The sequence below is a fragment of the Lygodium microphyllum genome, unplaced genomic scaffold (assembly GCF_053477565.2).
Source record: "Lygodium microphyllum isolate KBCC unplaced genomic scaffold, Lygodium_microphyllum_v1.1.10 scaffold_142, whole genome shotgun sequence".
Taxonomy (NCBI): Eukaryota; Viridiplantae; Streptophyta; class Polypodiopsida; order Schizaeales; family Lygodiaceae; genus Lygodium; species Lygodium microphyllum.
The window spans coordinates 122,661-143,006 of record NW_028229625.1 but is presented as its reverse complement, the minus strand read 5'-3'; the positions used below and the strand labels follow the sequence as shown (position 1 = coordinate 143,006).

General features: G+C 41.0%; 1 protein-coding gene across 4 annotated transcripts in view; it reads right to left on the bottom strand.

The window, feature by feature from the left end:
• The window catches only part of LOC148008424 (uncharacterized), an 84,460-nt gene extending 67,541 nt beyond the window's left edge, over window positions 1-16,919 (bottom strand). For all 4 annotated transcript variants that reach the window (XM_087674234.1, XM_087674233.1, XM_087674235.1 and 1 more), the window contains exon 1: window positions 16,829-16,919. In XM_087674234.1, coding sequence (XP_087530360.1) covers window positions 16,829-16,843 — 15 coding nt within the window. In that variant the 5' untranslated portion in view covers window positions 16,844-16,919. The remainder of the gene's footprint in view (window positions 1-16,828) is intronic.
• Between the last annotated feature and the right edge of the window lie 3,427 nt (window positions 16,920-20,346).

The following is a 20,346-nucleotide window of genomic DNA, read 5'->3' as shown; positions in this document are numbered from 1 at the left end:
GATTGAGAACGTCAGATTTTGCGCAATAAGCAATAGAAAAGAGTAAGTCACACACAATGGGTATACGGTACAATGACGAATGTACCACTTTTTAGGTTTAGATAGTATATCAAGTACAAGAGTGTAAGGGTGCCTTCACACCCAAATACTGAAAAAAAAGGCACAGTAAGCCTTTATTCCCCAACAACCTCCCACCTAAAGGCAACAAGTCTAAAGGAAGAGAAAAGAATCGGCTAAGTCTATTTATGTACAAAGCTGAAATACACATATACTATCCAACCCCCATCATCTAGCGGCAATGAGCAAACCACTCTGCTGGAAGACCCTTCGTGAGAACGTCTACACGGTTATCATCTGTATGTACCTTGACAAGCTCAATGCTCTTGCTGTCAAGTATATCCCTAATAAAGTGATACTTCACCTGTATGTACTTTGTCTTTGCATGAAAGACACGATTCCGTGCTAGCATGATAGCACTCTGATTGTCACAGTGGAGGATAGGAACCTCTATAATACCAACCTCTCTCACCAGACGTGAGAGCCATAAAGCCTCTTTGCATGCCTCAGTGGCAGCCACATACTCTATCTCTGTAGTAGACAATGCAACACACTTTTGCAACCTGGATATCCAAGAGACTACTCCACATGCGAACGTGAACGCATATCCTAAAGTAGACTTCCTACAGTGAGGATGGCCAGCATAGTCTACATCCGTGAACCCAACAACAGATGACTTCTACTTACCAAAGCAAATACACAAATCCTTTGTGCCCTTACGGTATCTCATGATACCCTTCACTGCTTCCCAATGCTTTTTGCCAAGATATGCCATGTATCTACTAACCACTCCCATCCCAAATGCAATGTTAGGGCGTATAGCAACCATAGCATACATCAAGCTACCAACAGCTAAAGCATAAGATATCTTGGCCATTTCAGCCTTTCCATTATCAAATGTAGGGTTGTCATCTGCACTAAGTTTCACATATGGAAGCAATGGTACACTAATGGCTTTCCCCCCCTCCATATTGAAACGCTGCAAAACCTTAGTGACATACTCCTGCTATGACATAAAGAAGAACCTTCGATCTGTCACTGAGTATACGCATACCAAGAATGTGATTGGCCTCACCAAGATCCTTCATATCAAAGCTATTGTGTAAACTCTGCTTCAAGGAGTCCAAGGCATGAATATCCTTGCCTGAAATCAGCATGTCATTCACATACAAAACCAAGAGAATAAGGATATCATCTGCTGTCTTCTTGGTGTATAAACAGTGATCAACTTGAGAACGATGAAACCCTTGAGATTGCATAAATGTATCAAATTTATGATACCATTCTCGTAGTGCATGATGCTTCAGCCTGTACAAACTCTTGTTGAGTTTGCATACCATGTGCTCTTTCCCCCTTTACAACAAAACCTTCAAGCTGCTGCATATAGATCTTCTCATACAAATTACCATGTAAGAAGGCAGTTTTTACATCCATTTGTATGAGTTTCATGTCTTCAAATGCAACCAAGCCCAAGATGGTCCGCAAAGTAGTCATTTTGACTATAGGAGAAAACATATCATCAAAATCAATTTCACGTTGGGCGTGCCTTATACTTTAGCAGAGAACCAGAAGTGACTTTCATTTTGTAAACCCATTTGCAAGATAATACTTTTTGCCCTTTTGGCAAATGCACCAAATCCCAAGTGTCATTCTTCATAAGAGATTTCATCTCTGATAGCATTGCTTTGTGCCATTTCTTACTATCCTTTCTCTCCATTGCTTCCTGGAAGTATGATGGCTCACCACAATCTGTTAACATGACATAATCAACCACATAGTTTACACTAGGAACGAACCTATTTGGCTGTCTTTGCACTTTGGTTGACCTATGGACCCAATAGTCAAGATTTACTGGCTATTCAGCCTGCAAATCTGCATTAACAACTTGCTATTCTGCACATTCAGTGTGCTATACAACTGGTTCTAGTCGTTCCAAAGGCACATATTCTTACTGAATTTGTGGTACATCATGGGAAAGATCTTGCTAATCATGTTCAATATCATTTCTTGCATTTTCAAGAACATTTACAGCAGGTATTTGCTGCTGCCTAATGGGCATTCTTTGCTATCCTATTAGTACATCCTCCCGGATTTCAACCCTTTTGACCTCCTCTGTCTTTTTGGGCTGTTTGTGCATGTGATCTTTCCGGAAAATAACATCATTGCTGCGTACTACTTTTCTTTTCTCAGGATCCCATAATCGATACCCCATCTCACCTTCATCACCATACCCTAGGGAAATACATTTATAGGACTTTGACTCAAGTTTGTTGTGTTCTTCCTTGCAAATGTGCACAAATGCCTCGCAGCCAAATACTCTCAAGTGAGTATATGAAGGTAGCATACCCGACCACGCTTCTTAAGGGACTCACCGTTTCCCCCCCCCCCGTCCCCCCCCCCCAAAAGACCTATTTGGTGATTGATTAATCAAGTGTACGGCTGTCATAGCAGCCTCTGCCCGAAATCCATGGAGTAAAGCAACATATGACAACATTGTATGGACCTTATCTTGAATGGTCCTGTTCATACACTCTGCAACACCATTTTGGGATGGATTATGAGGGATAGTGAGCTCCCTTTTAATCCCTTTGCTGTCACAAAAGTCTTGAAAGGCTTTGGATATATATTCCCCATCATTGTCAAAGCAAAGGCATTTTAATGTCTTGCTGGTCTAATTTTCAACAAGGGCCAATAATTTTTAAAATTTATCCAAAGCCTCGTCTTTGCGATGGATTGGATAAACCTATACTTTGCGTGTGGCATCATCAACAAAGGTTATGAAGTACTTCTTCCCCCCTAGAGATAATCTTGGCATTTGACATACATCTAAATGTACCAACTCTAAGGGTGAAGACTTTAGAGAGTGATTTTTTATGTGACGTTTGAGCATATTTACCATAAATACAATGATCACATTGTTCAAAATCAGCATATCTCAAAGATGGCAAATAACCCAAGCAAGAAAGCACTTTCATTCCAGTTTGACTCATGTGTCCCGACCAGCTATGCCACAAAGAAACACTCACGCACTCGATTATGGCAATTACATGGTCACGCACACTAGATACATGCAAAGGATACAAAGTATCACTTTTGGAGCCCTTGGAAACAATGTGAGAGCCCTTACAAATTTTCCATTTGCTATCCCCAAAGATGGTGTGATAGCCTTCATCATCTAGTTGCCCTGTCCTTATCAAGCTCTTCTTGAGATGAGGTACATGTCTCACATTATGCAAAATAAACATGGAGCCATGTTGAAATTTCAGTTTCACACTGTCAATGCCTGCAATTTTACATACATAGTTATCCCCCAAGTGGACAACACCATGCACACCACCATTGTAGTCAAAAAACCACTCATGATGTAGTGTGACATGAAAAGACACACCTGAATTAAGTATCCAAGTATGCATATCATCCTCAGAATCTGCAATCAATGCATATGCACTCAAAGAAGAAGTAAGAAATACATCACCATCATTGTCATTCTCATGAGTGACTACATTAATCTCTTCTATTTTTACATTACTCTTATTTGCACATTGGCTGTCTTCTTTTTCAGTCTTGTTGACCTCTGTCACAGCTCTATAGAAACAGAATTTGTATCATTTTTCATTAATTTGTCTATATAATGATTTATTAAATTTGTTTCCTTTGCACTAATTAGATATAAAGAAAAGTGCATTGGAGCTAGCCACTGATGAGTGGTCACAGGTTATGGTGGACCCACGTGGTGGGTTAGAGAAAAGATAGTTCACACTTCCACCTATATGGCCCGATTGGGCGCCTGTGACCAGAACTCACGCATATCAGGGTTAGACTCGCACACAGAAAAGATTGATGCCTTGAAGTGTGGGCTAGATCCGCCAGAACAGACAGTTACAATCAACAAGATGGCATGATCATGAAATGCTTGTACAATGTACATGTGTGGGCTGAAAGCTTGAAATGCACATTTCTTTGCATATGAAAGTCACATGAAGATTCTGATACCATTTTTGCGATGTACACGGAAAAAGCTTTCATATGACACCCATATTGGGGGGTCTCTAAATTTTAGGAGGTCCCTAAATTTTAGGAGCCTCGAATTAGCCTAAAAATGCTAGTCCTAAAAAATAGGGATGTCATTCTAAAAATAGTAAATTCTGTACTCTGACTGTGCTTACTAAATTTGGTTGTTTCTATTCTTGACAGTATTTAGCCCAAAAAGGAAGGCCATAGAGAAGAGACAAGTGTCAAGACACTTGTCACACAAGTTTCCAAGTGTCCCACCACTTGTCACATCTTATGACATGTGGCTGGACACTTATCTTGTGCTACTCCACTTTCTCCTTTTGTACTAGCTCTTCCCTCTCCTATAAATAAGAGCTTGTTTTTCTTCATTCAGTATCATTTTTCTTTGCTGTAAACTCATGCACAGCACCCACAAATAATCAGAAACTAGCCCCATCCATCTCCATCATCATCCCCCACTTCTCCATTATCAAATTCCTCCATATTCCCTCTTCTATCACTGTTGTTTTACAGGACAGCAAGCCTGTAAATTCATTACAGCGCCTCCTTCTCGAGCTCTTTCTTCCATTTTAGCAACAAGAAGCAAGCCCTATCCATGTACTGCTGATCAACGATGGAGAAAGGCTGATTTCCCCTCTTTCTCCTCTCATACTGTAAAGAAATCAGTTCTTATCATTACATAATAGATAATGCATGTGTGTTTATACATCATTGCATGATCTTGTGAGAGTGAGAATTACTTCTCACTCTCAGGTTGATTGTAACTGAGCTTTTCCCTAAGGGACTTGGGTTGAGCAGAAATACATTCCTTCCGCGGGTGGAAGGGGGGGGTTGCCCATCTTCAACCCTTAATCTTATCTCCATTACTTTTACATTTTCATGGCTGTAATTTTGTGAGTAATTTTTATTTTCAGCTTTAAGTGTTCGTTCTCTTTTATATTAAATCTCGAAAACAAGCGAATATCATAATTGTTAAGCATACTACGTTGTTCGGAGCGTTTACAACTTCAGTGTTTTTGTTTTTGCCTTTCTCTTTCTTCAATTGAAAATAGTCCCGTTTGTAGTGCCCTTTTTTGCCACAATTATGGCACTCCACAATTTTGCTACGAGACTTGCTGCATGCTCTATTTTCAGAATTGCCCTTTTGCTGAAATCTACCTCTAGTGTGCAATGTATTAGAAGACTTATTTGCTGAGTTATTTTGCCTATTGAGTTCTTCCATCAGCAAAGAACTTTCCACATCATAGTATAACAGCTGAGCATTCGAGTTACTCAAAGCTGTCCTGAAAGTATCCTAGCTTTCAGGCAAAGTGCATAGCAAGAAAGTAGCCTTGAACTCATCATCAATATGAAAATCCAAAGCAATCAGCTAACTGAAAATTGATTTCATTCAAATGTACAAACATGGCTGTACCTTCTTTCATGTGAAAGTCCATTAATTTTTTCAGTCAATAGACCTTGCTAGCAGCACTTTTCTGAGCATACAATTCTTCAAGCCTCTGCCACATTGCATATATTGAATTCAACTTCTCAATGTTAAAGAGCAAGCTGTTTGGCACTAAGAGCTCAATGGTAGAGTGGACAAGCTCATACAAGTCATCTCACTTGCATCTTGTTCCATGTCTGCTGATTTTATTCCCTTTGTTTTGATGGGCTTTACATGTTTCTTCTACACCAAGACATTGTAGCACTGTTTTTGCCATATTGCAAAATTATGTGCACCCTCAAGCTTCTTGATGTGCAAAAGATTGCTGCTGTCACTGTTTCCAGCCATAATTTGCAGTACCAAATTAACTAAGCAGTCACCAAAGACAAGCCCAAATGTTACACAAGTAACCACGGTACACTACAAGTACCAACCAGCAGTGAAAATCCCAAGATTGCAGAGATTTCAGATCTGCACATAGATTTTCAGAATAAAAAAATGTTTGTTGTTACACTCCTCAAGCAATTACTAACACATTTAGGCACCAAGGCATAAATTACATGTGAAATCCCCAAAATTTCAATGCAATTTCTGCTCCAAAGGCATTCTCGGGCACAAATTTGATAGTTTTGATCAAAAGCCCCAATTTTTAGAGGGTAATCCATCCAAATTGCATCAATACATGTACCCAAGTGCATATTTGTTGCACAAATTGAAGGGATTTTGCAAAAGCCCCAATTTTCTTAGGTTCAGAGTGCACAAATTTTAGTGAAATTGAAGAAATTCCACTAAAATGTGAAAAACCCCAAAATTTCTCGTGCAAATGTGCACCAAATGTACAATTTCTAAGATAGATTGTCTTATCCTGCATTGAAGTCCCCAAATTGGAGAAAAGCCCCAATTTTCTTGGGTAAAATTGCATGTTGTGCTTGTGCGTCTGAATGCCCGATAAAATAATGGCAGAAATTAAGGAAAATTAAAATAAAAAATAGGATGAGCCTGTCCTGACGTTGACCAAGGCCTGTCGAATCTAAGGCCTGGTGTCACTCAATCTTCCTACTGCTTGCCAACAGGCTTGCGACCTATCATGCCCATTGGATTTGACTCCGGCAACCTGTCGTGCTTGTCGGATCTGACACCTACGACCTATCGTGCCCGTCTCGCCCTGATTGTCACAGGTCTGTGACAACGTGGAGCCTGTCTCGACAAATCCGCCTTCTCCCGCCAGTCTATCACCTGTCACCTCAGGCCAGTAACCTCACGCCAGTCACCCTGCTCTGATACCAACTTGTTGGAGCTGTTGGATAGAGACTGAGTGAGCTGAGATTGAGAGTGTCAAATTTTGCGCAGGAAGCAGTAGAAAAGAGTAAATCACAAAAGTGTAAGCACGACACAATGTACACAGTACAATGACGAATGTACCACTTTTTAGGTTTAGATAGTATATAAAGTACGAGTGTAAGGGTGCGTTCACACCCAAACACTAAAAAAAAGACACAGTAAGCCTTTATTCCCAACATTTGTGGCATTGCACATGGCAGTTTCCAAGGCAGTTCTCCCTAGCTTGCTTGCTTTGCTTGTCTTGCTTGCTTTATATCTTTGCTATATTTGTGTCACCCACACCTTAGCCATTTTTCTTTTTCATCGACACCAAGTAATGATAGGGATAGTATGCTTGTTTTGTGCACATGGCAGTTTTCAAGGCAGTTCTCCCTAGCTTACTTGCTTGCTTTGCTTGTCTTGCTTGCTTCATATCTTTGCTATATTTGTATCACCCACACCTTAGCCATTTTTCTTTTCCACCGACACCAAGTAATGATAGGGATAGTATGCTTGTTTTGTGAAGGTCTTGGATTTTTTAACCATCCCTTATTACTCTCTCGTTTGGGGCACAGATACTCAATAAGACGAAAACTAATTTGAAACCCTCAATGTTAAATCTATCAAAACCACAAAGCCCTCCGAAAAAAACCCAAAAAAAAAATTCCACGGCTATTCCATCCGCCTTTGCAGGACTTGGTAGGCCACTAGGCAACCGACGAGCACCCTTTGTCCAATGCCCTGGCCTCTCTCGGGTAATCGCTTAGGCTCCCTTGGTAAGGTAACCATCTGCTGTGTAGTCTTAGTAGGCCACTAGGCAATTGACGCACACCCTTTGTCTGATGCTCTGGTTGCTTTGGAGTGAAACGCTTTGGGGTAAAAGATAAAGAAAAAAAACAAGGCTTGGTTGGCCTACTTCTCGTGGCACCGTTGTTGGGCCTAAGAGAGGATGTTGAGCTAAAAATGCATTAGCTTCATTTCAACAGCCCCAAAGCATGCTTAATTAAAGAAGAAACCTTGTTTATTTTTTAAAAAATGCATTTCTACAGAGTGTCTGTATCCCATAAGTACAAACCCACTTGGGACGGCCCAAACTTTTTATAAATAGGTATGCTGTCCTCCATTCAATCTTAATCTCGTTTTAGCAGATTTCAGGTATTTCAGCTTGCTACCTACACCCCGAACACGAAGGACATCACGGTCTAAGCTGGCCATTGCTATCTATAACAGTTTGGTACATGTTTCCAACCTACCACACACTATTCGTAGCTGATTTCAGCATGCTGACTGCTGCTACTGGTTGTTCTTGCGTTTTTAGTCTTTCTCTCTCTTGCAACCTGCGTTTGCTGTTTTCTCTCTCCTGCAGCCTGCATTTTTAGTCTTTCTCTCTCCTCATATGCGTTTTTAGCCTTTCTCTCTCCTCACTTGCGCTTTTAGCCTTTCTCTCTCCTACACTCTCATCTGCATCAGATTCAGCCTTCCTTGGCTATGTTTGTTGGTGTTCAACATCCGAAGGCTGCCTTACTGCGATTCAGGATCTGTTCCATGCCTTGATCCTTGAGAACCAAGAGTTCAAGATACAGTATTCATTCACTACATAGTGTGTTTGCTGCATGAGCATTGTATATTCAATTATCATATCATTTCATTTATTCTTTGTGTTCATTATCTCTAAGTTACCCTAACCCTAATTGTGTTCTTCTATTAGTATATGCTTTGTCGTACGGTGTTATTTATGTTTCCGTGTTAGGGTATTTCTTCACACAAGGAAGCCCCACTCTCCATGAGCCAAGGCTTCCCCGCTAATGAAAGAAGCAAGAGTAATATCCTCCTCCTCAAACGCATGTTCGAAGATAGACTCAGTGGTAGCTAGGGTAGCCTTCGAATCCTTAGACCCCTCTTTGGGCTACAAATGGGGGTACTTCTACCAGCACTTCTCCTCTGGATGTGTACCTTCCCACTATGTGGGTACTTCTATCAACACTTAGGCTACAAATGAAGGTACTTCTACCAACAGTTCTCCTCTAGATGTGTACCTTCCCACAGTGTGGGTACTTACTTAGGCTTCTTATTATTGGTCGTGTCCTATTTCTTGTCATGCTCCAAGACTAGTGGGAGCAAGCTTCTCCCAAAGAAGAGTCTCTTAGGTCCTCCATATAAGAAGGCTAGTATAGAACACACAGAACTTTGGAGATGGCAACTAAGTCAAGAGAATCATTGCCATATCCTTTGAAGATATAATCCTCTCGACGGTTACAAGCTCATCCCTCATGTCCTCCAATTTATTGATGTGATCCTTCATGGAAGGAGATTCATCAACATTGAGCATCGAAAGTGTCTTCTCAAAAGAAATCCTGTGGGCAAGTGTCTTTTGATGGTACAAAGACACAAGCTTCTTCCATACTTCTGCCACTATCTTCAACTTGCGAACAAGCACTAGGATAGAATCCTATAAGCTCATGAAAAGAAAGGATTGAGCTTGAGAGTTAAGCCAATCCTATAGGGCTGCACGATTCGTTGATGTTCCCTCTCACGGAGATCCTTGGATGGGGTATAGGAAGGGTAACAAGCTCCTAAAGATCAAAGGTGTCAAGGATGCATTCCACCTTACATGACCAAAGCGAATAGTTGGAACCATCGAGCCGGTCCTCTTTGGATAAAGAAGGGAGAACAAACACTTGGATAGGCGGTGCCATGTTAGGCATTTTAAAGCATATAGAGTGGGCTTTATGTGAAACATGGAAAGAGAGGGAAGGAGAAGGCTGCTCTAAATGATATCATACAAAAGGAATCAGTGACCTCTGTTCTTCACAATGATCATACCGCCGTTTAGAGGAGTGATAGGAAACCTTCTCGTCTGAGTCATCAAAGCCTTAGAACTAGGGATCATACATCTTCACATAACCTACAAACACACAACGGCTGCTGAATTTTGCTATAGGAGAGAACAAACGGAGAAAAAATCAGCAACACTTGCAAGAATAGATATGTGGATATCCCACCTTTGTTAAATGTCACCTATGAAACTCAAAAATTTTGCATTTCCTACAACAAACAAGAAGTTGAAATTTGAGTTTTCAACAATAGTGTGGTCTCCTCTTGGGCTGGAAACTCTGTGTCCTCACATAGGCAATGATACCATGTGAGAGTGCACAATGGAAGAGAATCATGAACGTGGAGAGAAAAGGAGAGGAGAAGAGAAAGTAGGAAGAGAAGAATGATATGCACTGAACAATGAAGGAAAGCTAAATACGATAAGGACTGATCAGTCCTTGCACACAGCCCAAGGCATCAATGAGAGCACCGAATCAGGCTGAATTATGATGACAGCACATGTGACACTGACAGAGATGGTGACAGTGATGGAGACGGAAAGTGTGCAGCCTGGTGTCCATGACAAAGATGGAGAAGACTGCAGCCACCTGACGGAGCACTTGGTAGAAACAGAAAGAAGTGATCTGCCCACTACTGCGAACTGGTATATATAGCAGAAAAACTGGCAAAGATAAAGTAACAGACTGCTGCAATCAGCCGCAAATCAGTGACATGGCAATTGCAGGCAGTCTGGGGAAAATTTTGGGCAGGCTGGGGCTGTAATTGGAGCCCCAAATATCCTTGTCAAACTCTAACTAGGGCCCACAACCAAGAGATGATAGACTGACAAAATAAAGGCAGGCTAACAAAACCATGAAAGTTTGCACTGGTCCTTACTAGGCTAGAGACATGGGCAGCTCACCATTCCTTTGTGGTTTCATCTTCCTTGAGATTTGCTCTTTTACCAGCATGGAGGCTTCCCCTCCCCACCGGATCTTGCAGTATCTCTTGATGCTATCATAGTAGTAGCTTCTCCCTAGCTCCTCCAACTAGCATGCTTGATCCACATCCTTCTTTATGATTCTCAGCACCACATAAGGACTGACATCAAGTTCCTCTTCATCCTTCGGCATCGACATCCATGGTTGAGAGGGGATTTCTACCATTTCTTGGTATTCTACAAGTTTCAACACTTGTCTTTGACATCAACCTTCCCTCCTTGTTGTGCTTCACATTGCATTACATGACCATCATCACCTTTGTAAAAAGGCACTTGGGCAAGTGAACAATTTCCCCACAAGGGACACTATCCAAGTGACCCTTCCTACATGCGTATTCTCATCATGTAGCATTCATCTATACATCTCATTGTGCAAAGCATCCCTGAGCCACTTCCACCAACGGCTCTCTTACCACTTCACTCCTCCACCCCTTTACTTCATCACCCAACACCCTTGATGGGTGATTGGTATTGAGCTAAAACAAGCTTTACAACTGATTAGCATGTTTAAACAATCCCAAAACACGGTTAATTAATGAAAAACACAAATTTGGTATGCGGTTCAAGAGGGTTTCAATGGTCCCTAAAAACCTTAATTTTTTAGTGCACCCTTCAACATCTATAGATAGACACACTACTCACCATTCAGCCTCATTCCTTCAGTGCAGATTTCAGCCATCAGCCTTCACCTACGTGGCAATCTACCCTTCGTGACTGCAGCCACTCCTCCATCAGCCCTTGCAATGCCTAGCACCTTCTACAACTGTCACCCACTATTTGGCACCCTCCCTCCTGCTGCATTTGGTCCCATCAGCCATCGTCAACAATCAAACTGCCTCCTCCAGCTTGCGTTTAACCCTCAACAGCCAGGCGACAATTGGCAGTTCCCTTCCACAACATCAGGCGACCTTCTATACCCTGCGTTTGGCCCTCCTGCCTACAAGCAATAAATGGTTGTGCTCTTCCGCCTCTAGGCAATCCTTCTACTATTACGTTTGCAACCTTCTACTACCGGCCTCATCATCAGACATCATCCTCTACAGTCGCCTCAATTCCCTGACGCTCTAGTGATCAATGTTTGGTGTTTTCGACACTCTCCACTCTGACTAGTGGTCATGGCACTTAGGATCCATCTCTAGTGGACGTCACTCTTCAACACCGCATTGCTCTATCCTTGGGCATTTTGTACACTCTTACATTCATTTACAGCATTCATTAACTTCAGAGTTCCTTCTCTCTATGTTTGCCTCTGTATTTGCGTTTTGAGTTTTTGCATTTTGTGTTTTGCGTTTAGGATTTAAGTTTTTCTTATCTCTGTCTGAGTCTTTGTGTTTTAGTCTTGGTCGTACATGCCATGTTTCCTCAATGCAAACCCTAGCATATCTTCACATGGTATCAGAGTCAGTGCTCTTCTAAAGAGTATCCTGCGGTGATTGTGGAGGCTAGTCTTTGTGCGAGACTCACATGCAACTCGATTCTAACTCATAATGTCTTAGGCACCTTTTTCTAAGAATCCTATGACGCCCTATCATGCTTCTCCATCATTGGAGGCTATGAAAAGGCATTATGGTCTTAAGGAGAAGGTAGACACACCTTCACCTTTATCAACTTTTTCTTCTCGTTTTGGTCACCTTATAGATGAAGAGTTTGAGAAGTACTTATGTATCACATATAGTTCAATTTAAACTCCTCCAATGAGCGCTACAGCTCCGTCTGGACCAATTGGTAAGATTGGCCACCTCTCTGATATTGGAGGAACCACAACATTCGGCACATCTGGAAATCCATCTCCTTTATCTCAATCAAACCTTATGTCAAGTTTGTATTATATTTTTGAGTTGTATCAGCCAAAATCCTCTCCTATTCCTTCTTTTATTATGCAAGATCCTAATGATTTTCAATATATTAACTTTCATAGAGGAGGCTCTCGAAGCAAATATTCTTTATCAGGTATATCTTTACCATTTATTTCATTTGAGCAAGTAAACCATACTTCTCAACTCCCTTCCATCCCACCACTATCTTCTTCACATTCTAATCTACTCACATGTTCATTCCAAAATCCTAGATTACATTCCACTTCCCCTCAAAGCACACTAGGGGTTGGATCTTCCATCTTTGCTCCTACCACTTTCTCTTTCTCCATCCCACCATCTACCAACCCTCCATTAACTCCATCTCTTTATATGCATCATTAGAGAAAATGCCACCCTTTAACAATATACCTTTCACATACCCCTGCTTTACCACATCCTTTCACTCTAGGATGGTTTTGATGGGCATCTCCCTCACTACCCCTGAACACTCACAAACCCTCCACATGACCTTTTAAACACAAGGATATCCATCCTCTACTTATGGACTATCATCACACATCCCTTGGGTCACTCCTACGTCGCGATCTCCATCCTCTGCTCCTCGTGTCCATGTCCCTCCACCTTGGGCTCCACAAGCGATTACCATGCCCATACCTAGTCCGCCCTTGCCCACGTTTAGATCCGTTATGCACACTTCTCGTATGTATAGTAGACACTCTGGGATTCCTTCCCAAGTGTACTCCACTCCCACACCATATCTCCCCTATTCACCTTACTCCCATTACATACATTTTCCATCTCCTAGCACTACCACTCCTATTGCAACGGCCAAGAATGCCTTCAAAGATAAGACACCTTTTAACAAGTCAAATTTTACCACTTGGTTGAACTTCACACAAGTGCCTGAATCTCAGGGACTTTGGGATCTCATTGTTGGTACCAAGCTATGCCGGACCCTCGTTTAGCTAACCCTCATCACATCCACCAATGGAGAGCTCACAATGCCACAGCCAATGTTGAGTTAATATAGTGATTGCTTCTTGAGTTCCACTCTCAATTACAGCATTTTTCCCTCGCATCTAAGCCTTGGAGTCATCTCATTGAATGCTATGTGGCTCAAGATCACACTCAACGTATCAATCTCAATTTTGAGCTTCAAGAGTAAGGGGATGATCTAAAGGTCAAGTTGGCCAAATATCGGCGGTTACTCACGAAGTTTGCCACTGTTGGCTCCCCAAAGTCAGACAATGATCAAGTCACGTTCTTTTTAACAAGTTGCGTGACAAATACTTCCATTTTATCTAGCACATTATCTCACTATCTAGATTGCCAACCTTCTATGAGTTTGAATACCAATTCTTTCATTACATGAGACTGCACGATCAAGTCTACAAGTTCTCTATACACGTCCATTCAAAGGAGCAAGGATTGGTTGCCTCTTCCTTGGAAGGGAAAACCACCAATGGCAAGAACTCATAAGATACAAAGGCAAGCCAAAACAAGGGTGACACCACTTCCTCCGACGGAACCAAAGAAAAAATAAACCCTTTGACAACAAATTCCCAAGAAAAATAGGTTTCGCACACATTGACAAAGGTCCTACCATGTGGACAAGAAGTGTCGTACCAAGGCCCAAGGTCTTCCTTCTAGAACACCATCGCATACTACTACAATTGCCTCCACTCCGGTTGGCCAATCCAATGGGGCTACATCTCCCACTGTTGCACCATCTACTCAATCTATCCCAATGGCTACTGGATATGTTCCACATGGACAATCTTAGCAGGCTATCTCCTTTACTACTTCTGAAGAATTGGCTAATTGGTTTGCTAGTGACTTGCCTATTACACTTTATGCATCCACTCCTCATTACCCACTGCATCATCTAGGACTACTTCACCACCTAGCTGTACGCGATAGTGGCCACACTTAGCCTTTCCCTTTTTAGACCTCCGCTACATACTTACATACTCATTGCATTGCACTTAGCTTTGCTTTTTTTAATTTTCAGTTTTGATTTCTAGAGCATCTCACTACTCACCTCTATGCTTACAGATTTTGATTTCTTTTACACGGTTTTATATTTCAATGTTGGACTAACATATAGACTTACACCAATCCTTTCTAAGCTAGAGATAGGATATGCGATGTTCCTTTCATGGTTCCATCTACTTGGAGTTTTGTTCTTCTACCAGCATGGAGGCTTACCGTCCTACAACGGATCGTGCAGCATCTCTCTTAATGCTAGCATGGCATTACTATCCTTGCTCTTCCAGTAGGGATGCTTCATCATTTTCATCCATATGGTTTTCGGTCCCACATGAAAATCGACATCTTCAGGCTCTTCTTCCTTCTTCGATATCAACATCCAAGGTGAGAAGGGATTCCTACCCTTTTTGGTATTTTATAAGTTTTAACACCTGTCTTTAACATCGGCTCTTCACCCCTTGTTGTATATGTATTGCATGATTTCATCATCTTTATACTAGGACACTTGGGCAAGTAAAAAATTTTCCCACGAGAGATAGTCCAAGTGACACATGTTGCATGAGCATTCTTCAACATATAGCATACTATGCATCCCATTGTGCAAAGCACCACTAGACAGATCCTAAGTTTTTTTTATCAGTAGCTTACACCACCATCCTCCTTCACATGATACTTCATCACCTTTCCCTCGTCATCAACATCCTCGAGTGGTTGGGTAAGCTTGTACTGTTTGTGACGTATTGGGTGTACCATCCCTACTCTCATCTTCTCAATCACTATTACTTAATCGGCTGGTACCCCTAAAATTAACTTTCCACCAAAACAACAAACAAAAAAAGTTCAATGTGGTTCTATCCACCTTTGTAGAGCTTGGTAGGCCACTGGGCAGCTAATGAGCACCTTTGTCCGATGCCCTATCCTCTCTAGGATGACTACTTAGACTCCCTTTGCAAAATAGCCATCGCCTCTATAGTCTTGATAGACCATTGGGCAATCACAGCGTGCACCCTTTGTCCAATGCCCTAGCTGCTTTAGGGTGGGATGCCTTGGGATACACATTGCAAGCCTTTCTTTTTAAACTCAATTTTGAGCCTAAAAGGAGGTGTTCAGCTAAAACACACTTTACAACTTATTAGCATTTTTAAACAACCCCAAAACACACTTAATTAATGAAAATCCCAAATTTAGTGTGCGGTTCAAGAGAGTTTCAACAATCCCCCAAAACCCTAATTTTTTGGGACACCCTTCAACATCTATAAATAGATAGGTTGTCCACCATTCAGCTTCATTCTTTCAATGTGGATTTCAACCATTAGCCTTCACCTACACAGAGGTCTACTCTTCACGACTACTGCCACTTCTCTATCAACCCTTACAGTGCCTAGCACCTTTTTCTATGGTTGTCACCCACTATCTAGCGTCCTTTCTCTTGTTGCATTCAATCCCATCAGCGTTCAGACTACCTCCTCCAACTCATGTTTGACCCTCAATAACCAAGTGATAGTTACCTTCCATAGCATCAGGTACCAACACACCACAAACTGGAGATGTGCAATGAATGTGCTTAAACTAGACTTCATCAGCTGGCTAGTATCTGTAAAAGTATTGGCTCCACCAATGACTTCAAGATTTTGGAGCAGTCAAGCTTTCAGCCTTCTTACCCTATGCATTCTACTACATCCTTGCTATAAATATTTCTTGTTTCCAGTCTCACTCCTAGAGTTTCACTAACACACATGCTGCATCAAAGAGACGTGTTTCTGGAAGTTTGTAGAGCATTGGAACGCAAAGGTGTTTGGATTGAAAGTTCCACACATGGATTGAAGGTTCTGCACATGGATTCGTGACCTATTTTGCAGCTATATATTGCATCTAGGGTGCAGAATCTCACCCACACCTTGCAGCTCCACTAGTTAAGCCCATCGTCAATGCATCCATCTCAATGAAGGCGAATTTAATTTGCTCTGGTGCTCGTCTCTGATGCTCTCTAGCTCAATGACATGAGACGAATATAACTTGCTCTGCTTATCTCTGATGCTCTCTAACTCATTGATGCGAATTGGACTGTTACAACGGATGCTCTATAGCTCAAAATGCTATGGCGTCGGACTGTCAAATTCTCACATTTTGTTTCTGATCTCCGATGCTACATATTACCATAATATGACCGGTTGACGCATTGAACGTTTTTATGTGTGGTGGTGTGTAGCTGAGTGATACGAGCGGCAGCGTGAATCAGTGACGCAATGCGATAGATGTGCACGTTGAAGCTCTCTTGCTACATTGCAGGGAGATTGATGATGATTGGGATCTAAAATGCATCAGAAAGCAATCCTAAAGCGATAGACAGACAGAGACAGAGACAGAGAGCGCGAGAGAGGAAGCCTTTACCTGTACAAATGCCATGACTGAGGCTGGTTTGCGGGTAGCTTTTCATATTGAGAAGCCTTAGGGGGAGCATTTTCCAGATAAAGGGCCAAAAATAAGATAAAACCAGAAAGGTTATATCACTTTTCACTAAAATAAACTAGCGCTCCGCGCTAGGACCAGCGTTTTAGCGTGCCTACAAGCGAACCAATCCATCTCTCTTCCTTTATCTCTATCTTTTATTTTAGTTTTTTTTATTCTTTCTTAGTTTTTTCTCTCTCTCTCTTTTCTCCTTGCTTTCTCTCTCTCTCTCTCTCTCTCTTCTCCTTGCTTTCTCTCTCTCTCTCTCTCTCTCATTTTATTCTCCCTTCTTTCTCCTCTCTTTTTCTTCTCTCCTTCTCCTCTCTTTTGTTATTCTCTCTTTTAAATTTTTTTCTCTTTCTCTCTCTTCTCCTTCTTTCACTTTATTTCCCCCCTCAGTCTTTCTTAGAGTATGTAAATTTTATCTTTTTCTTATATATAATTTTTTCTTTTATGTTTATATTCTCTCTCTTTTCCTCTCTCTCTCTCCACCCCCGTTTTTTCTCCTCCCCTTTCTCTTAATTTTCCTTTTCTTGTTCTCTCCCTCTCTCTCTTTTAAATTCCCTCTCTCTCTCTCTTTCTCTCTCTCTCTCTCTCTCTCTCTCTCTCAAAGTATATGAAAAACAATGTAAAAAAGTATAAATTTTTTTAAAAAATTAAAAATATTTAATTAAAATGAAAGTTTAAATTAAAAAGTTTAATCTAAGAGAGAGAGAAAAAAAACTTTTGATTTAAAAGCCCTACACATGAGAGAGAGATAGAGGGAAGAGGGGAAAGAAAAAAATTTAATTTTAAAAAGGCTATTCAATTTTCTCTTTCCCTCTCCCCTCTTTTCATCTTTTTCTCTCCTTCTTCTTCTTCTTCTTATTCTCAAAGTGTGTGAAAAACTATGTCAAAAAAGCTTTAAATTAAAAAAGCTTTTTAAAATGTTCAACTATGAGAGAGTGTGTGTGAGTGAGTGAGTGTGTGTGTGTGTGTAACTTTTGATTTAAAAAGAAGTTTGACTTAATTAAAGGAGAGAGAGAGAGAGAGAAACATATGCCCTACACATGAGAGAGAGAGGGGGGAGGGGGGAGAGGGGAGAGGGAAGGAATTTAATTAAAAAGGGGAGGGAAAAGAGAAAGGAAGAGATTATAAGTGAGAGAGAGGGGAGGGGGTTTCAATTTGTGTGTGTGTGTGTGTGTGTGAGCCTAGGCTCTACAATGAGAGAGAGAAGGGGGGGGGGAGGGGAGGGAGGGGTTTTTAATTTAAAAAAAGAGGGGGAAGAGAAAATGAGAGATTACAAGTGAGAGAGGGATCGGGGAGGGGAGGGGGTTTTAATTGAAAAATGGAGGTTTGGAAAAAAGGAAGGTTCAATAAGCCCTCTGAAGATTCGAGACTTTTTGAACCTACAACCAAAATAATATAGTAGTAAGACTAGTGAGGCATGTGTAGTTAAGCTGAGTTTAAGGTGGTTTTGGGGAGGGAGGATCTTTGTGTTTATTTCATAACATAAACAACTTAAAGTTCCTCATCATATATACAACTCACACATATGACTACAAACTAACTTCACTTACAATCTTCATAATATTGCTTCAATAATCTCTATCTGCCAAAAACTATCCATTTCAACAACCAAAATAAAGAATGTATAGATTAGGATGTAGATAATTGTTCATTTTTTATTATTATTGGGTTATTTATATGCATGATATTTTCAAAAGTATTGCGACAATTATTGATGTACTGAGCATAATTGAAAGCAAAGTGGAATCGTAATAAGTATTAGTGAATAAGATTTTGCATTTTCAAGAAATAATACTTTTTACAACATATAGGATGTCCATGCAAATTATTATAGCCTCTAGTCATCAAGTTTTTTTCAAGAATTAGTATTTGTTTAATTGATCTTGCCTTTTGTATGTTTTCCACTATAGCTTCTATTTTCACATTGAAGTGCTCATTGAAGGGTTTGTATGTTTCCACATCTTTTTTCATCTTGTTGGCTGGCTTTTGTTTATGTTGTTACAATCTTTTATTCAAGTTCATGGCATATTCTATGTATCTTGAAAAGAAAAATCATACTCCCCTCCATCATCCCTCTAAGGGAAGAACATGATATTTTTTTTCACCAAATAGGGGTTGTTGGCAACCCCTTCTTGGTTAAAAAAATTTCACAAGTTGCCTCCATCTCTCTGATGGGATTTATGAAAGAATTATTTTTTCGACGGTTGTCTCGATAACCCTATGTTTGACGAAAAAAATTTCACAAGTCCCCTCAAAGAAATGGAGAAGACGTGATTTTTTTTTTGTCTCGAGAAGGGGCTAGCAACCCCCTTCTCAATGGAAAAAAAAATCAAAGCAAGTCACATAATCTCTCTTGTTTGTCTCGCTTTCTCCTTCTCTCATTCATTGCTGTCTCTCTCTCTTCTCCCCCTCTCTTTATATTTCTATTCAGTTTGAGAGAGAGAGAGAGAGAGAGAGAAAGAGAGAGAACTATTTACGAGTAAAGAGCTAACTATTTATTACAATATATGTCATAATCCAATGTGATACAAGTTCTATCAAACTTAGAGTACTCGCATGAATGTTTTTGTATTGCAAACAACACAGAGATAGAGAGAGAGAGAGCGAGCAAGCTATACACCGGTAAAGCAAGAATTGTTTGTTGCAACACATATCACAACCCAATGTAACACAAGATATTAACGTCTTCTAAAGACCAAAACTGGCCTATGAGACAAACTGTGATACAACTGATGAGGTCCAACTATCCAAAATAAAAGTGTTGAATGAAAAGCTAAAAACTGGAAAGGGGAACAAATGTCGGCTGTGATAGGGGAACAATTGTCGACTGTGATAAAGTGGTGCAATGTGTATATGTAACAGATGCAGGGAGATATACTATCCTGGGATGTAGTAGCAGTCGTTGAAGTTGCTAATAGCAGGTGATCCCTCCTAGATGTAGGATGTGGTACATCGACGGTGGAGAAAGAGCAAACTGGAGATCTGAGATCCAATGTGTCGAGTGTCGTCGGATCTCAGTCTGCTGTCGATGTAGATCAAGAATCCTCCAGATCTCCTGTCGGTGTGGCTGTGGAGTCCGAAACCCACGGATCCTCATGCGGCATCGGGTACGCTAGTCCTCAGCCTATTGTAGTGTGAGCCCGGAGGTCTGGCTGGAGGCTGGTACAGTAGCTCTCACTCTGTCTGTCTGAAAGAACTGTGTAATAGTCGTCTGGGTGGGAGAGAGAGAGAGAACTATGAATGTGTGTGTTGTGTGAGAGGAGAGAAGAAGCGAGAGAGACAAAGAGAATGAGCTACTTACATGTAGAGAGAGAGAGAGAGAGAATGAAGGTGGTGGTAGTAGTGGAGCTAGCGATGGTGGTGATAGTAGTGGTGGAAGTAAAAGTGAAGGTGGGTACATCTAAGGGTGGAATAAGTGAACTATGTGGAATAAGAATAGAGGGGTTGTCAAA